Source organism: Lycium barbarum, chromosome 6 (assembly GCF_019175385.1).
Source record: "Lycium barbarum isolate Lr01 chromosome 6, ASM1917538v2, whole genome shotgun sequence".
Lineage (NCBI taxonomy): Eukaryota > Viridiplantae > Streptophyta > Magnoliopsida > Solanales > Solanaceae > Lycium > Lycium barbarum.
Window position 1 is genome coordinate 118082904 of NC_083342.1, and position 16442 is coordinate 118099345.

The following is a 16442-nucleotide window of genomic DNA, read 5'->3' on the forward strand; positions in this document are numbered from 1 at the left end:
CTCCTCATCAAGGTCACCATGTAAAAAGGCATTATGAACATCCATTTGGTGAAGTTCCCAATATTTGGATGTTGTAATGGCTAGGAAGGCTCGAACATTAGTCACCTTGGCGACCGGAGCAAAAGTTTCATTGTAGTCAATCCCCGCTTGTTGATGATTTCCCAACACAACCAAGCGCGATTTGAGCCGTTCCACATCTCCATTTGACAAAAACTTGGTCTTGTACACCCACTGATTACCAAGTGCTTTCTTACCCGGAGGAAGATGTTCCAAAGTCCATGTACCATTGTCTTCCAATGCATGTATCTCTTCTTTCATTGAATGTCTCCAACCTTCGTGTTTCATGGCTTCTTTGAAGGTCTTAGGATCCTTACCCGAAATAATAGCTGCAAGAAACTTACGATAATTTACAGAAAAATTGTCACAATTAATATAGTGTGCCAAAGGATAGGGAGTACCTGAGGATTGATTGTTAACAGGAGTTGTAGGAGACGGACTATTAGCAAAAACTGAGTGTGTCACATAATCACGAAGCACAACAGAGGGAAATTTCTCCTGAAAACCACGCCCCAAGCCACCTTCCACATTCGTGACTGGGGTATGGTGTTGCTGTCCCCCTCGCTGCCAGCGGGCGCTGGGTTCCCTGCGGTCTGTGTAGTGGCTGCTGGCTGCAGCTCGGCCTGGCTGCCAGCAGGCGCTGGTTGGGCAGTGGTTTGCGGCTGCTTCTCGGCAGCCTCCGAACTATCAACTTCGCCCCCTAATTCATCCCCGTACACCATAAAATCACGATCAATTTCAGCACCCTCATCAAAAAAACTAGACGAAATATTAACATCTTCCGGACAAGTAAAAGGAAACACATCCTCCACAAACTTTACATCACGAGAGACAAAAAATTCCTTCGTATCAAGATCAAACAACCGCCACCCCTTCTTACCAAATGGATATCCCACAAACAAACACTTTCTGCTCCGACTAGCAAATTTGTCACCCTGAGTTTTTTGATTATGAGCAAAGCACAAACACCCAAAAGTACGAATAGCATCAAAAGAAGGAGGTTTATTGAATAAAATTTCAAAAGGTGTTTTATTTTCCAATTTGGATATGGGGGTACGATTTATGAGATGAGATGCAGCAAGAACACATTCACCCCAGAAAAAAATAGGCAAATTGGCCTGAAATCTGAGAGCCCTCGCAACATTCAACACATGTTTATGCTTCCTCTCTACCCTCCCATTCTGTTGCGGAGTACCCACACAAGAGGTTTGAAACAAAATACCAGTGGCGGAAAAATAATCGATCAAACAATTAAATTTTGTACCATTATCACTTTGTACAACTTTAATTGTTTGATTAAATTGTCGATCAACCATAGCAACAAAAGCCATAAACATCGGAAACACTTCTGTTTTATCAACCAACAAGTAAATCCAAACAGCTCGGGAAAAATCATCAACAATTGTTAAAAAATAACGAGCTCCACACGACGAAACATAGATATATGGGCCCCACAAATCACAATGTATTTTCTCAAATATTCTAGATGCATTATTATCACTTAAAGGAAATTTGTCTCTAGGATGCTTAGCACGTAAACACACTTCACAATCCTTTGCTAAACTACTCTTATCACTACTGACATGAGGAAGCAACTTAACTACTCTCTCGGAAGGATGCCCCAATCGTCGATGCCACAATTCCAATACGGACGTTGCCACGACAGTAGACACATGTTGCACCACGTCCGGTTTGCTAAAATAGTATAGTCCGTCCCTTCTAACTCCCGTTCCAATCAGCTCCTTCAGTGGGTCATGAATAGCACACATATAAGAATTAAAAGAGACAATAGTATGTAAATTATCAGTAAGTTGGGGGGCGGAGAGTAAGTTGCAACGTAAATAAGGCACATAAAGGACATGATGTAAGGTGATTTTATCTGACAGTCGAACAGAACCTTCCAAAGAAGCAAGCACCTTTTCACCATTAGGCAAACCAATAGGACAATCAACAGTATGGACATCAAACAACCAAGATTTCTCACCGGTAACATGATGAGTAGCACCAGTGTCAATAATCCAAGAAAAAACATCAAACTTACCATTCAAGCGATTTTCGAGAATTGTAGCATTACCAAAAAATCTCGTAATAGCCTTCCATTGGTCGGAAGTAAAGTGCTGACCGACGGCAGCGTTATGTGATGCGCCCTTGAAACGAGTAGGCGTGATATAGTCCCCGGGTCGGTCTTGAGGACCGAGAAAATAGGGAGAATTAGACTCAATTTTAGGTGGTGGTGGAGGAGGTACGGCGTCACCGGCCATGGAAATTTACGATGAAGAGAAGAAAAAAAACGTGTGGCCTGATACCATGTAGAAACTATACAATCTTGACTTGTTCCATTCATTCACCAAGAGAGAATATATATATAGGATACAATCTTGAACCCTAGTGAAACAAGGAAACTAAGATCCTAGTGAAACAAGGAAACTAACTAATATATGGTAATTAGTGAAACAAGGAAACTAACTAATATATGGTAATTATCTCCCTACAAATATGCTATCAAATAATATCAAATAATATAAAGATATTATACCGCAATAAACTTCCTTTGTCACCATATTAGAAGATTTTCTAGTATTAATGATATAATGATATTCACTAAAATATATTAAGATATGCACACTATACCTTCTTTTTTTTTTTGGCAAAATGAATTTCTATTGATCACCCTTAGTAGGCCTTATATCTCGAACTGATGGTTTAATCAAGGCTATTATAGGATACTGTATCGAGTTAGAAGTTGCATCAGTTACAAGAGTGTATATATATAGTTCCTTGTATAATGGACGAAAATATTTTTCAATTTTTTGATATTTCGTTGGTCAAAATCTTTTTTAAAATACTTTTCTAGAAAAACAAGTTCCTTAAAACCCAGAAAAATGATTGTCTTGAATAAATTTGAAAAAATAAATTCCTTAAGTCAAATTACATATTAATTGTCCTCACCCCTAACACCCACCCCTACCCCCACCTCTACCCCCTCTTGAATCTCACACCCTCAACCCTCACCACCCAATCCCACCACTCACTCCTACACCTCTAGTGTTGTTCTAAATTATACTCCCTTTGTTCACTTTTGCTTGTCCATAATTGACTTTAATTACATTCCATTTAAAAAATAATAATAGAAGTGCATATTTTACCATAGTATTCATGTTAATTGGTTTTATTTTCAAAGGACTTGGGAAATAATTTGGAGAATGAGTAGTTAATATTAAGGGTAAAATATGAATTTTTTTTGTTTTTGTTTTTCTCTTAATATGCTAAAGGGGACAATTAAAAGTGCAAATTTATTTTTAATATAGTGGATAAGTAAAAGTGAACTAATGGAGCAGTAATGCTCTTGGGAGTATCTTCTACTAACTTGCCAAATACCAAAAAGAGAAAAATGTAAATCACATATTTTCCCGAATAATATTTTTCGTAAAAAATACTTTACTTCCTATGAAACACACATGTATTTCAATTCTTACTACTTGAGCAATTAAAAGCCATTATATTTCTCAAAGTACTCCTAAATTTTCTCAAAGATAAGTCCTTGAATTATAAATTTATTTTTCATTGTATCACTGCATTGTTGTTGTTTGGAAAATTCGGTGTTAGTCAATTCAAAAAAAAAAAAAAAAGAATGCCAAAGTGATGTGGAATGGTGTGAAAGGAATAGAAAGGAAAAAGGGAAGGAGACTACAAAGATGGAAATTGGACCACTAACATATGCCCGGCACATGAAAAATCATGAGAGCTCCAAACCAAAAGCGATCTATTTCCAGTATGTTATGTCATATATTTGGGCAATTGATTCAATCGTATTTTCTTCCTTTTGTTGTTTTTCATTTGATCCTCGGTGCGAATTTAAGTTTTATACATTGATCATGAATAAATTTTGGACACCATTGGATTAAGTTTACCTACAACAATACATGTTATATATAAAATTAGATTCCACTTATAGTATAAAGTTCTTATACCCAATAAGTGTATGTATCTTATAACTCTAATAATGCACAGTATAGTTGCCTCCCAAGCAAAGCAATCTAATCTCGCTAACAAACTTTGAAGAACCCATACATGTAGGCCATATATAGCATTAATTTGATTTGGAAGTTTTGATCATTCATCAGAAAATATGTGTAACCCACAAGTACAAATTATATAGAGAAACTGTAGGGTCAAAAGTACTTTAAATGAAGTATTTCCCATCAAGTTTAGGATCCCTCTCTACCAACATCCCATGTGATTCAATTTTTTTTATCTAATCCCTCATGTCTCATGCTCATGCACTTATGTATTCAGTAGTCTTCAGCACTGGTCCTCTGCTAGATTCTCTAACAGGTACCTTTCAAATTATTATCCTCATGTGTTAATAACAAAGCTTATTAATTCTCAAAAAGAAGGCAAATGATAATTAAACATACTAACAATAATTTATTACAAAAATAAAGGTATTAATTAAGTGTGTCTACACAAAATATATTGCAACTTCTACTGACATTAGTTTGAGACATAATATGTTGTAATCTCCCCCCCCCCCCCCCGCCCGCCCGTTGGCGAGGGGGGAAGAGAGGGGAGGGGAGGAAAAAGCTATTTAAGAAGGGTTTATGAGAAAGATTATTCAAGCAAGCTTATAGCCTAATGAAGTTGGGCTTATTGGTTTGGGAAAATTGTTATATCTATGCACCATAGTTACCATGGTTAAATTGACTAAGTGATAAAAATCAGTATTAGATAGACAGAGCACTTTTATGTTGAAAAAAAAAGATATATTTAAATTATTTTTAAAAGTATATTACCCTCAAATATGGAGTAATAATACATATAATATAACACATGGGTAGTTAAATAATAAAATATTTAATATTTCATAAAATTTGTGAATATTCACAAGAAAAGGATCAAAAGAGCAAATTTTAAATAATTGAAGATTACATGCATTAAGTAAAATTAGATGGACTAAAATTAAAATTTATAACCGATGGACTATTAATACTACTTTCAATTTGCAGCAATATACTAATGCCTTTCCCCCAAAATAATGAAGCGTCCAAAATACAAGTGTTAAACTAAGTAAAAGTGGTTTTTGGTCTCGGTTCACTCGATAATTTTTTTTTAATAAAATGTAAATATTATATCAAAAAGAATGACAAACTTTTGTAATATAAGAGGCTCAGAAAATCTAAGAGAGAATCTTACTAAAAAGAAAAGAACTATGCGATCACTAAAAGTAGTATCTGGTGCCATATAAAATGAGATAAAGTGAGCAAACAATTATGTAATCAAAATGCCAAGAATCACAATCCGTGAGATTAAAATTCTATGTAAGGCAGGTTTTTCAACTAGTTCGATTAAGTCCTCAACACAAGCCCACTATTATCAAAATGTGTAAGTTCGACTTTCACTATTTTGATTCTTGAAAAAATAGTACTGTTACAATAACAGAAATTACATCTCAATTCTTTCAATAATAATATTAATGAATTCTTTTAGCCGCCCAGACATTGTCATCAAGTAAAAAGCTTCAGAAGATGCGAAGTCCTACATCAGTCGTAATCAATTCACGAGCTTCTGTCCAGCTTTGACAAAAAATAGTAAATCAGCTGTTAATCTTTACACGTAATTACTTTAATAATTACAGTCGGTCAAGCTTCTGAGAGGTTAAAAGTATTTATTTCAAGAAAGTGATGTATTTGACCAAATTTTTAGGAAAAAATAAGTGTTGTCGAGAGTAATAAAAGAAATTGATTTTTCAAAAGCTGCGCCAAATATTAGTTATTGCTCAAAAGTGATTTTTCAATTGATTAATTAAACACAAATTGATTTTCAGTATTTTAAATAAGCTAATTCTGTAAGGTTAGGCCAAACAGGTTATTAATTATATAATTCCTTAAAATAAAACCCCCATTAGTGAAACCCGTAACCGTTTTTCTTAAGATAACCGGCGTCCACCATGTGTGTATAAGAAAAACTGCTCAACAGCTTATACCCCACTAAACCACCCACCCACGCAATTCGCTCCTCTTCTCCGTTTAAAAAATCTGTTCGGAGCGAATAACTTGCAGCCTAGAATATCTAGAGAGAGAAATAGAGAATACCACTCTCTCTCTCTCTCTCTCTAGATACGTATCATATTACCTATATATATGTATGTATGTAAACATAAATATTCACCTTCAGATATATAGCTATATACACAAATATACATACAATCCTTTGGTGCAGAGGTTGGTGTTCGGATAGCAGATCTCGAGATTCGGTGAATTGCGCAATATTTCTCTTGGATAGAACTGTAAAAGGAATTCGACTTCGTTATTGCAATTTTTGGCTTACATTTTCGGTTCAGTTGAGATAACTTTTGGTTGAGGGAGGAGTTATCATTGAATGTGAATGCTGCAATAGAGAGAGAAACAGTTATGAGTTTCAGTATGGACGATAGAGGAGGAGGATCATTCGTGGCTGTGAGAAGGATATCTCAAGGACTCGATAGAGGAGCCAATACTTGCCATACTACTTCTGGTATATATATTACTTTACCTAACAGTATAAGCATTCGCATATTTCTCTCTGTTTTGCCGTTGCTATCTGTGTATTTCTGTCTCTCTGTATGTGTATCCGTTTATGTCAGGAGTAAATATTATTGAGGTTTTTGGATCTGTGAATTGAAAAATTAGGTGCAGTTATGCCTACTTGCATTCACATGTGTGGTGAGTTTAATCAACAGATTCATGCATTTGTTTGGAAAGATATTGGTTTCATAGAGTTAATTTGTGATTCAACAGCTCCTGGTTGGCCTTAGATTTTGAAGTTGAAACTTCAAGATTTGAGTTTTTGAAGTGGTGTTTTTTTTTGGAACTTGCAGTTGTGTTTGGACATGCATTTTACTTGGAACAAATTTGAAGTTTTGTGAGTGGAAGTGAAATATTTCCCAAAAACTGGTAACATGAAAATATTTTGAAGATCAAATTTCATGGCCAAACTGATATTTGAAGATAAAATTTTCCAAATTAAAAAAAAAAAAAAAGATGAAGATAAAATTTTCAAAATCTGATCCAAAATCTATGGACAAACACTAGCTTAAAGTCTTCTGTAGATAAAGCTGCCATTATGAGGAAAACTCTTTCAGATGTTAATAATGGAATTTGGTTGTATTTAGTTTGTGTATGTTTTACAACAAGTACATGGCTGTGGAGAATGGATTGCTTGTTTTTATATAATTGTGATACTGTAAGCAAGTGAGTAAAATTGATTTTGATTGCCTCAGCTTACGGTGTATGGTTTTGTTGCTAGAGGAGCTGCTTAGAAAAAAATGACCTTGCTAGTTGTAAAACATTGATTTTCATTGTTAACACTTCTTCTGCTTCCCTTTGTTTGAGTAAAGTGAAGTAGATTTTTTTTTTATAACCATGATGTCTGGGCCAGCTTGCACGCACCTTGACGAATTACACGGGATACCTCCCACCAACAATAGGTACCAGGTAACTCTATCCACCAAGACTAGGACATACGGGAAGAAATCACCTAGTGTTTTCGTCTCTGCTGGAATTTGAACCTAACACCTCATGGTTCTCAACCCACTTCATTGACCACTAGGTCACACCCTTGGGTGCAAGTGAAGTAGATGTTTCACAGAGGGTCATGTCGCTACTTGGTTCCTTTTTTCAATAGATCCATGGAGAATGTTTCGGCAGAGATTTTTCCTGAGCACATAGTGTCTTACATGCACAAAAGAGAGACAAAAAAGAAATCACAGCAGCTTGTGCTCACACATTGTGATTTATTATTCTGTAGAGATAGATTTCTAGGGCATCGAATCCTTGTAAATAGTTGCTTCATTTCTTTTCCAAGAAAACCATTTATTGTTGTCACATGGCTCTTAATGATCATCACTGCTATTCATGTCTTGTGCTTTTGGGTTGATCTGCTATTGACTTTTTCCATAGGAAATGCATGCAGTGTCTCTTTTAATTGACTGAAACTATCCAGGATGTTCTCATGGAGTCATGTTGGACAGAGAACTAGGAAAGATTCGTACAGTTACATCATTCAAATTGATTTTTCGAGGATGGTGCTGGATACATCTCTTAGTTTAACAAAGTTAAGTAGAGGCTTAACAGAGGATGGTGTCTTAACTAATTTTTATCGGATGACGTTCCACCCTTTTTGTGGTGTTGTACTATACCATGATTTTGGTTCATTATGCTTAGAATTCTCCTTTAATCTGTTCTGTTGTTAGTGTTTGCTTGCCTGTAGGAGAAAGATATCTAGTACTATAATTCATCATTCAGGTGCTGAACTTCACAATATATGTTGTACTACTACACCCAGATGACTTGAATTCAGATGTTAGTTTATCATAATTTCCTGATAATGTGGTTGAGCTTATCGCCTTATCCTCGTTGCTCAATTGTCGCATTGTTGAGTGTTGACAGTATTAGGAGTACCGAATATGACCAAATTTTTCTTATCAGATGTGAACATGTCTTTAGGAAGAGGCGCTTCTTTATCTGACATCTGTATCATCTTTGTTCCAGTCTCACTTATAATTGAAGCATCTTCATCACTGAAAAATCTAGAATTTCCATTTTCTTTTGCCAATCATTTTATTTTGTTACAGTGGAGGTTGTGGCAGGATCAGCAGCATGGCTTGGCAGAGGCCTTTCATGTGTTTGTGCTCAAAGGAGGGAGAGCGATGCTCGTCCATCGTTTGATTTAACTCCATCCCAGGTAATATGTTTGTGGAGGTTATATGAAGTTCATATTTCCTTCTTGCTGAACACGGAGAATGTCATAAAACACAATGAAGTAGTATGCATTTCAGTTCTGCTTGCTCCGTTCCTGGTGAACTTTTTGTATTTCTTGAATTGGATCTCATAGAAGTCCTTTTTTCTTATCAGTATCATAGAAGTAATGTTGTCTGCAGTTCTAGTTTGTATTTTTCAGTTTTATTCTTACTTTTGTTGTTGAGTTGGACGAATGTGCTCGTGTTCTGCATCTGGGTATGTCGTGATTTTCATTTCTAATTGTGCCGTGTCTTAGGCAGTGATTTTTCTAAATTTTTGGGCTTTCCACTTTAATGAGATCGCTCATAACGCTCGGGGTATCTGCCCACTTTTAAAAAAATTCTTGTTTTCATTTTTTCAAATGTCATGCTAAAGAATTAGCTTAGCCATGTAAGGAAGTTTGGAATCTCTTTGACATACTGGATGCTGAAATGTTTTTTCCATACTTTGTTAATGTCAGGAGGAATGTTTGCTAAGGCTACAAAACCGTATAGATGTTGCATATGATAGCTCAATCCCTGAACATCAGGTACCTTCCGTGCAAGACATTTTAGTTGTTTGCAATTAGGTTATGAGGTGATATCTTTAAGATTTGACATTTCATTCAGGTGCTTCTGATATTTTTATTCCTCAAGATTTCTCTTTGTTTTTTTTTTTTTACACCCAAAGGAAGCTTTAAAAGCTTTGTGGAAAGTTGCTTTTCCTGAGGAAGAACTTCGTGGTTTGATATCTGAACAGTGGAAGGAAATGGGCTGGCAAGGAAAAGATCCATCTACTGACTTTCGGTATATCAGCACCTCGCTCCTCCTAAAATTTTAAAAGATTAAAGAGGAGGATTATTCTTAAGCTTAGTAACATCTTTCTGATTAATTTCCCTTTCTGCCTATTGCAATCTTGGGTTGTTTTTTAAGCTGTTTGATTGTTTCTGTAGGGGTGGTGGATTTATATCGCTGGAGAACTTGTTATATTTTGCGATGAATTTCCCTGTATGTCCTCTTTCCTCACTCTTTTTATAGGAGAATGATTTGTCTAACCTTCTAAGTTATGTTGCTCAGACTCGTCAAAATTATTGACGGGTGCGTGTCGGATACTCCAAAAGTAGTGCATTTTTGGAGAATCCGACACGGGTGCGGCATTATTCCGGAGAGTCTCAGCTACATAGCTTCTAAGCATATGCATGCATACTGATAAGAATGAGAACATTACTAGAATAAGCTATTTTTGTGTCAAAAATGGCTGTTATTTTGTGGCCATTGGGGACCTGACTGTTCTAGGTTCTTTTTTGCTAGTCTTGTGAAGGTCCCTACCCTCCAACCATAAGGTTTGGGATTCAAGTCACCAGGGGAGCAAAGGGGGAATAGCTCACGTTTGGGATCAATATTCAACGAATTCCTGAAAATAATTCTGCTAAATTGCAAATTTTGCTCACTTTGAATGACCGACTCCGGTGGATGTGAGGCCGTCAAATTGTACAATTAAATTAGAAATGTGGTCCTTTAATTATGGCATCCATGAATCAATAAAACTGATTAGTGCTGCTCTGTAACTTTTCATTATATGTGAAATATTTGAGTGTGTCCACTATTTGCAAAACCAAAGGGCTTTGTGCTGCTTAAGTTGGAGAAACTGAAAGATCCATGAGAGCATTGCTTACAGTCATTCAAGCTAGCATCCTTGAATAAAAATACAACAATATGTGTATGTATCGCACCAACAATTATGTAAGAAAGAACACATTATCGCCTTGATTGTATGTGAAATAATTGGAAGTCTGTGGATGACGGATTGTTCAGAAGTAAGATCAGTTAACCAACTATACTGCTCGTGCGACTTTCAAGCATTATAAAGTTCTAGATCTATCTATTTATTCTATTTTCCTAATTTTATTTGCAGAAATCTTTCCAGGATCTTCTCCGAAAGCAGGAAGGTGATAGAGCAATTTGGGAATACCCATTCGCTGTTGCTGGCGTCAACATCACATTTATGCTTATCCAGATGCTCGATCTGGAAGCTTGTATGTGTACCATCTACGCTCTTTTATATATTTAATGCATTGAAGTCTTAACAAAAATTCCAGTCTATTATGCTTTTGAGTGGGTCCATCTAATGAAAAATGAGATGTGAGTGTCTAACAATCAATGCGTAGTCCCTCATGCACAAGTATATAGTCCTACCAAAGATATACTTAATTTTCCCTGGAAACTTGTTTTTCATTCAGGTAATTAATTGTGCTTTAACCCTGCAGTAAAACCCAGAAATTTGGTGGGAGCTACTTTCTTGAAGTTTCTTGCAGGTAAATGTTTTTTCAAGATCCCTCCCTGCTTCAGGTTTTCCCTGACTGCTGTTAATTTCTTTTTCATTTTGATGCATTCACTATTGTCTGTAGATGTGCCTTCGTGTTATTTCTACTTATCTTCTGTGTTAAAAATGAGAAGTCAGTATCTCCATTTAATCCTTCAGAAATGTTGTCTAACTTGCATCTGCATTTTTTCATTTGCTCTTCTAAGCAAGCTTTCCTTTTTACAGAAAATGAATCAGCATTTGATCTGCTATATTGCATCACATTTAAGCTGATGGATAATCAGTGGCTTGCCATGCGCGCATCATACATGGACTTCAATGTATGTATTTTCGGCTTACTTATATTAGTGATGGATATGAAATGATCACTTTAATGCTTTTCTTAGTTGTTTCAATTTGGCTAGTATTATCATAATATCAGAGAGATGTGAAATCCTTGACAATTGGCAACAGAGCAGCTGCTGTTGTCCTTTTTGACGATTGTGGTTTTAAGCTTCGCAAGAATGTTTTTTCTGAGTTCCAACTTCCATGTTTGTTTACTCTTACTGTTGTATTAATCTAGCTGTATTTCAGCCATTGGGCTCAACCAGCGAAATTTTCTTGAGAGGTTAAGCATGCACTATGAATATCCTTAAGTGCCCTCTTCTACTACACTACATGTGAACTAAAAGTCCCTGTATTCCTGATCTTAGATATGCTATGTTCTTGCAGGCGGTCATGAAGGCTACCCGTCGTCAACTAGAAGGGGAGCTTCTGCATGAAGACATAACACGGCTGGAAGATTTGCCCTCATACAGCCTTCTTAGTCGATAGTGTTTGTAGTCATGACCTTTAAGAAAATGAGAGTGGCTTCCGTATGCATGTTTTGTGGCATTTATTGGTTTTTTTGTTGCATAGTAGCTTTCGATGGTGGGTGTTACTTTCTAGAAGTCGGTGGAGAGGGAAAATGAGGATTATACAGTTAATGTTAGAGCAAGTACAATGTTCTAATGTTTCTTGAATTTGGAAAGGGATACATCTGCTGGGTAGTCTCAATAGTGGTGTGGTAGGAAATTGAAAACTGACCTTCAACTACTTTTCTCTTTAATAAACTCTAAGGTGGTACCCGTCAATTGGCTATAACAGACTTTGCACGACTTTAGACCAAGACGTGCCTGTGTAAACTAACTGATCCCTGAAAGGGCATTAATATTGGCATATCTTAAGCTTCAACGTGTGGCCTATATTCATCTTATCTTGAATTCCGTTGAATTTAATTTATATTCATAGGAGCCGTCCCTGCGGTTGCCTACAGACCCATTTGTGAAGTGATGTCAAAAGGAGATCCGGTCTTTGGGATGAACGCTTATCCAAGAGAGAGTTTGAACCAGTAAGCATTGAACTTGCACACGGACGTGTCTGCACCTTTTAACAATCTTTGAATGATTGATTGAGCAGTGGCCTCGGTATAACTTTAGGTCCTTGTATCATGCACCAAATTAGTCATCTTCATTCTCCATCCCCCTCAGCATCAACCGGCTGATATGCATTTAACAGCCAATGACCACAAGTATCGACAGCCTGAGCCATTGACCAAAACTGAAACAGTTCCCAAGCCTTCAATTTTTTTGTTTTTGTTAGCTATCCAAACTTCGCAGTTTTATTATCCCAGCAGAGACCAAGATCCAAAGCTCATTCGGACCAAACTCAATTGCAGCAAATCACCAACAATATGTTTATGAAATGAACAAAACTATATTAATGCACTCCAAAATCCAAGTCTCGAGGAAATTTGGCACAAACTATATGTGGCATTCAACAATTCGTAGCCACAGCACACATACAAGGAAAATACATTAAGCTGTTTTTTGAAGAAAAATATGAAGGGCTTTTTTATCTTTTTGAAAAGGACGACGAAATATATGAATCTAACAATTGATGAAAGCTAAATTACTTGAAACTGCAACACATGAAACATAAAACATCAAATATCACTTCTTAAATATTCTTGAAGCAGGGAACGCTAGTAAACCTTAAAAAACAAACTTCTAATCTTAAAAAACAAACTTCTGGACTCAAATGACAGACAAAGTTCATAAGTTACAACTAAATAGGCAGGCCATGACTAGAGTTCTAAATTCATAAAACTTTTCTATTCATAGATCCAAGAGTGAAGGCTGCTCTGCCACTCTGCAACTCCTTCGGGGAACCAAAGAGCAATCTCCTTCCTTGCACTCTCAACAGCATCACTTCCATGAATAACGTTCCTGTAATCAAACAGATTGTTCTTAAGAGTTCCAGCAATATACTTAACAGGCTTAACAATTTCCAAATAATTTCACTTTTTGAAAAAAAAAGTATCTGCACAAAAATACCTACCTAACTATGAACAATGAATTAGGCAAGGCCATTAACAGTTTAATGATTTAAAGCTTTGGAATGGTCACTCATTATTTTACCACTGCTTGTACTTGTAATTTTGCAAAACCGATAATTATATGGGGAATGAACTCAACTTTTGGGCACTAAATCCATGTTCGCTGATCATTAATGTAACAAGCATTAGAGCTTGAATTGGTAAAGTCTATTCATAGATCGAAAAATGCAGAAGTTTGTAACAAAATTTTAACTGCCTGTTAAAGCAAATAGTATAAGTGCCACCTATTTAGACAGTGAAACTAGATTGGTTAACGGATATTTTACCTGCCAATGTCAATAGCATAATCACCACGGATGGTACCAGGAGCAGACTCCAAGGGGTTTGTTGCTCCGATGATCTTCCTGCCGGTGGTAACTACACCCTTACCCTCCCAGACCATAGCAACAACAGGGCCAGAAACAATATACTCAACAAGCCCATTAAAGAAAGGCTTGGCAGACAAGTCTGCGTAATGCTTTTCAGCAAAAGCGCGATCCACAGTAATGAGCTTCAAGCCTATATCCATGCATAGCAAAAATCAGTAACTATAACAGTAGAAAATAAAGTAAAAGAAGCTTAAAATCCTAAACTATAAACAAGTTATAAAATATGAAAACCAGACACATCACCCATTTTCCCTAGATAATGACCAATTCCAAATACTTATTTTTTGTATAGAGCAATTAAATACATTTACCTAAAATCAATCAAGTGCACAAGAAATCCAAAGAAACAAATCTCAACTGAAAAATTATCACTGAGTGGGTCCTGACTAATCATAAGTATATTGTTCTATTACAAATGATGGGGCACTAAATAAATCTATTTATTAAAAGAGGCATCATACACTCAGTCTTTTCCAAGTACTAATAAAGCAGCAGCATAGAACTAATTAATAATACTTGTAATAATTGATTAAAAGAGAGCAAAGATTACCCTTCAAAGTGAATCCTTTCTTCTCAAATCTTCCAATAATCTCACCAACCTGAAACATAACATCCAAATTGGTAAACAGTAAAAAAAAAAAAAAAAAAGGATTTAGGGTAAGTAAGAATAAAGAAACCCATATACAAAAATTGACAGTCTTTAACACGTAATAAACAAAAATAGCAAAACAAACACATTATCTATAGATCTAAAGGAAGAAGATGTATGTAGAAAAGAAAAACAATTAATAAAGACGAACCAAGCCACGTTGGACACCATCAGGCTTGATCATGATGAAAGTCTGCTCCATTTTTCGCTTCTTTTTGTTGTTGTTTCTGAACTAAGGATTAGCAAATAGCAGTACGCAGCACTAGGTAAAGAGTGCGAAGTGGGGGGTATTTATATGGTTGCCCGTTTTATACAGCAAACCCTAATGGCACTATGGAATATTCGTTTTTTTATTTTATTTTAATTGAATAAAAGAAGATTTAACATAATGGAAATAAATACTTCTTCCATGTATTTTCTGGAAAAATGTTTGATTGGATACTAACTAAACTCTGATCGTAAAAATAGAAGGCTTTCACGAAAAATAAAAGATTTTTCACTAATTTTTTTATATTTGGTAATAAGTAGAAAATATTCTTGCAAAATTATTTATATATAATCTAGGCCAAATGGAAATAATCAGTATGGAATGTCACTTATAAAACTTGTTTTCCCTAATCGGCTAATCTCACCGGAGACAAAAAATTAAAAAATATTTTATATTTTCCTCCATACCAAAAACATCCTTATAATATAAATGCTTTTCAACATATCATGTCAATTTCATAAGAGCGTGTAATTAGGAGAAAAATGAAAATTTTAACCCGTTTGGCCATGAGAATTTTTCACTTTTTCCCGGATTTTTTTTTATTTTTTTTAAATCAGCGTTTGGCCATGAAAATTCCAAATACAACTTCTTGTAAACACCTAAAATCCTATTTTCACTTTCGGTACATTCAAACAACTAAATATTTTTTGCAAAAACTATAATCAAACACAATTTCATCTTCAATTTCAACTTTAAAAATCTATATATATATATATATATATATATATATATATATAAAAGGAAGGTAGTCTAACTTAATATATGAACAAGCCACTTGGCAACAAATTGTATTTGTATCAATTTAAAAAAAAAAATTGACATTATTAAATGAACTCACCTAATTTGTTGGATTTGATTGGAGAAAATATAATTAATTGATATTCTTGAATCTAATTTATAGTAAAAAAATACTCCTTTAAAAGGTAAGATATAATATTACTTGATAGAATTCAACAACAACAACAAAAAGGCACATGAAACTCTTAATAGAAAATATAATTTAAATATTATCATTAAGAAATAACATTATATGATGACGAAAAATACTCGCACGATAGTAGTAGTAGTAGTGGTTGTGTTTTCTATTTGTACTTATTTTAAGAAAAAATATAAATTGACATTATTTGAAATTACTATATATACTTCCCTATTTTGGTAACTTTTGATTGGAGAAATATATGAAATAGATGAGAGATAAAAATAAAAAATTTGAAAGTTCAAATTAATACACACTAACCCATTTTAGTGGGATATTATTCTTGAAACAAGATTCCATGCTCAAAGGGAGTAATTATAGGACTTTAACATATTTTATGTTTTGGAAAAAGATTTAGTGATATAAAGTTATTGATCTCATCATTCTGCATTAGTTAAGATTATTGTCACATAAGGAAATTAAAATGATTGCCACGTTTCAACTAAAAATATTGAATACTATAATTACTGCCTCACTAATTATAGATTATTCCCACGCTTCAACAAAAATAAAAGATAAAGCATGATGTCATTAAGACTATGTGACTAAAATCATAAAAGATAATATGTGACTGAAATCATAAAAGATAAAGTCAACTGTAAAAAAAAATGAAAAATGTCAAGCAAAGAT

At 35.0% G+C, this 16442-nt stretch overlaps 2 protein-coding genes across 3 annotated transcripts; one reads left to right on the forward strand and one right to left on the reverse strand.

Annotated features, from left to right (window-relative positions):
• The first annotated feature begins 6002 nt into the window (after positions 1 to 6002).
• LOC132645811 (uncharacterized) lies at positions 6003 to 12347 on the forward strand. 2 transcript variants are annotated; one of them, XM_060363016.1, is made up of 9 exons: positions 6003 to 6570; positions 8684 to 8778; positions 9295 to 9363; positions 9504 to 9619; positions 9766 to 9820; positions 10728 to 10848; positions 11080 to 11127; positions 11361 to 11455; positions 11847 to 12347. In XM_060363016.1, the coding sequence occupies exons 1-9, from the start codon at positions 6468 to 6470 to the stop codon at positions 11946 to 11948; spliced, it is 804 nt and encodes a 267-aa protein (XP_060218999.1). In that variant the 5' UTR covers positions 6003 to 6467; the 3' UTR covers positions 11949 to 12347. The 2 variants fall into 2 exon arrangements, with proteins under 2 accessions (XP_060218999.1, XP_060218998.1); XM_060363015.1 differs by having other exon boundaries at positions 6008 to 6570; positions 8669 to 8778.
• A 735-nt stretch (positions 12348 to 13082) lies between these two features.
• On the reverse strand, positions 13083 to 14868 carry LOC132645812 (nucleoside diphosphate kinase 1). Its single transcript, XM_060363017.1, has 4 exons — positions 14720 to 14868; positions 14470 to 14518; positions 13818 to 14049; positions 13083 to 13381 (listed from the first exon to the last, which is right to left on the reverse strand). The coding sequence occupies exons 1-4, from the start codon at positions 14768 to 14770 to the stop codon at positions 13267 to 13269; spliced, it is 447 nt and encodes a 148-aa protein (XP_060219000.1). The 5' UTR covers positions 14771 to 14868; the 3' UTR covers positions 13083 to 13266.
• Positions 14869 to 16442: the final 1574 nt, after the last annotated feature.

Bases quoted from the DNA above. Each gene is read 5' to 3' on its own strand.
- LOC132645811 (XM_060363015.1), top strand. From the start codon at position 6,468: ATGAGTTTCAGTATGGACGATAGAGGAGGAGGATCATTCGTGGCTGTG. The intron at 10,849-11,079 runs GTATGTGTACCA...TTAACCCTGCAG, and splicing joins GATGCTCGATCTGGAAGCTT to TAAAACCCAGAAATTTGGTG. The intron at 11,456-11,846 runs GTATGTATTTTC...ATGTTCTTGCAG, and splicing joins CATCATACATGGACTTCAAT to GCGGTCATGAAGGCTACCCG.
- LOC132645812 (XM_060363017.1), bottom strand. From the start codon at position 14,770: ATGGAGCAGACTTTCATCATGATCAAGCCTGATGGTGTCCAACGTGGC. The intron at 14,519-14,719 runs GTTCGTCTTTAT...GTTATGTTTCAG, and splicing joins ATGGTGTCCAACGTGGCTTG to GTTGGTGAGATTATTGGAAG. The intron at 13,382-13,817 runs GTAAAATATCCG...GTTTGATTACAG, and splicing joins TATGCTATTGACATTGGCAG to GAACGTTATTCATGGAAGTG.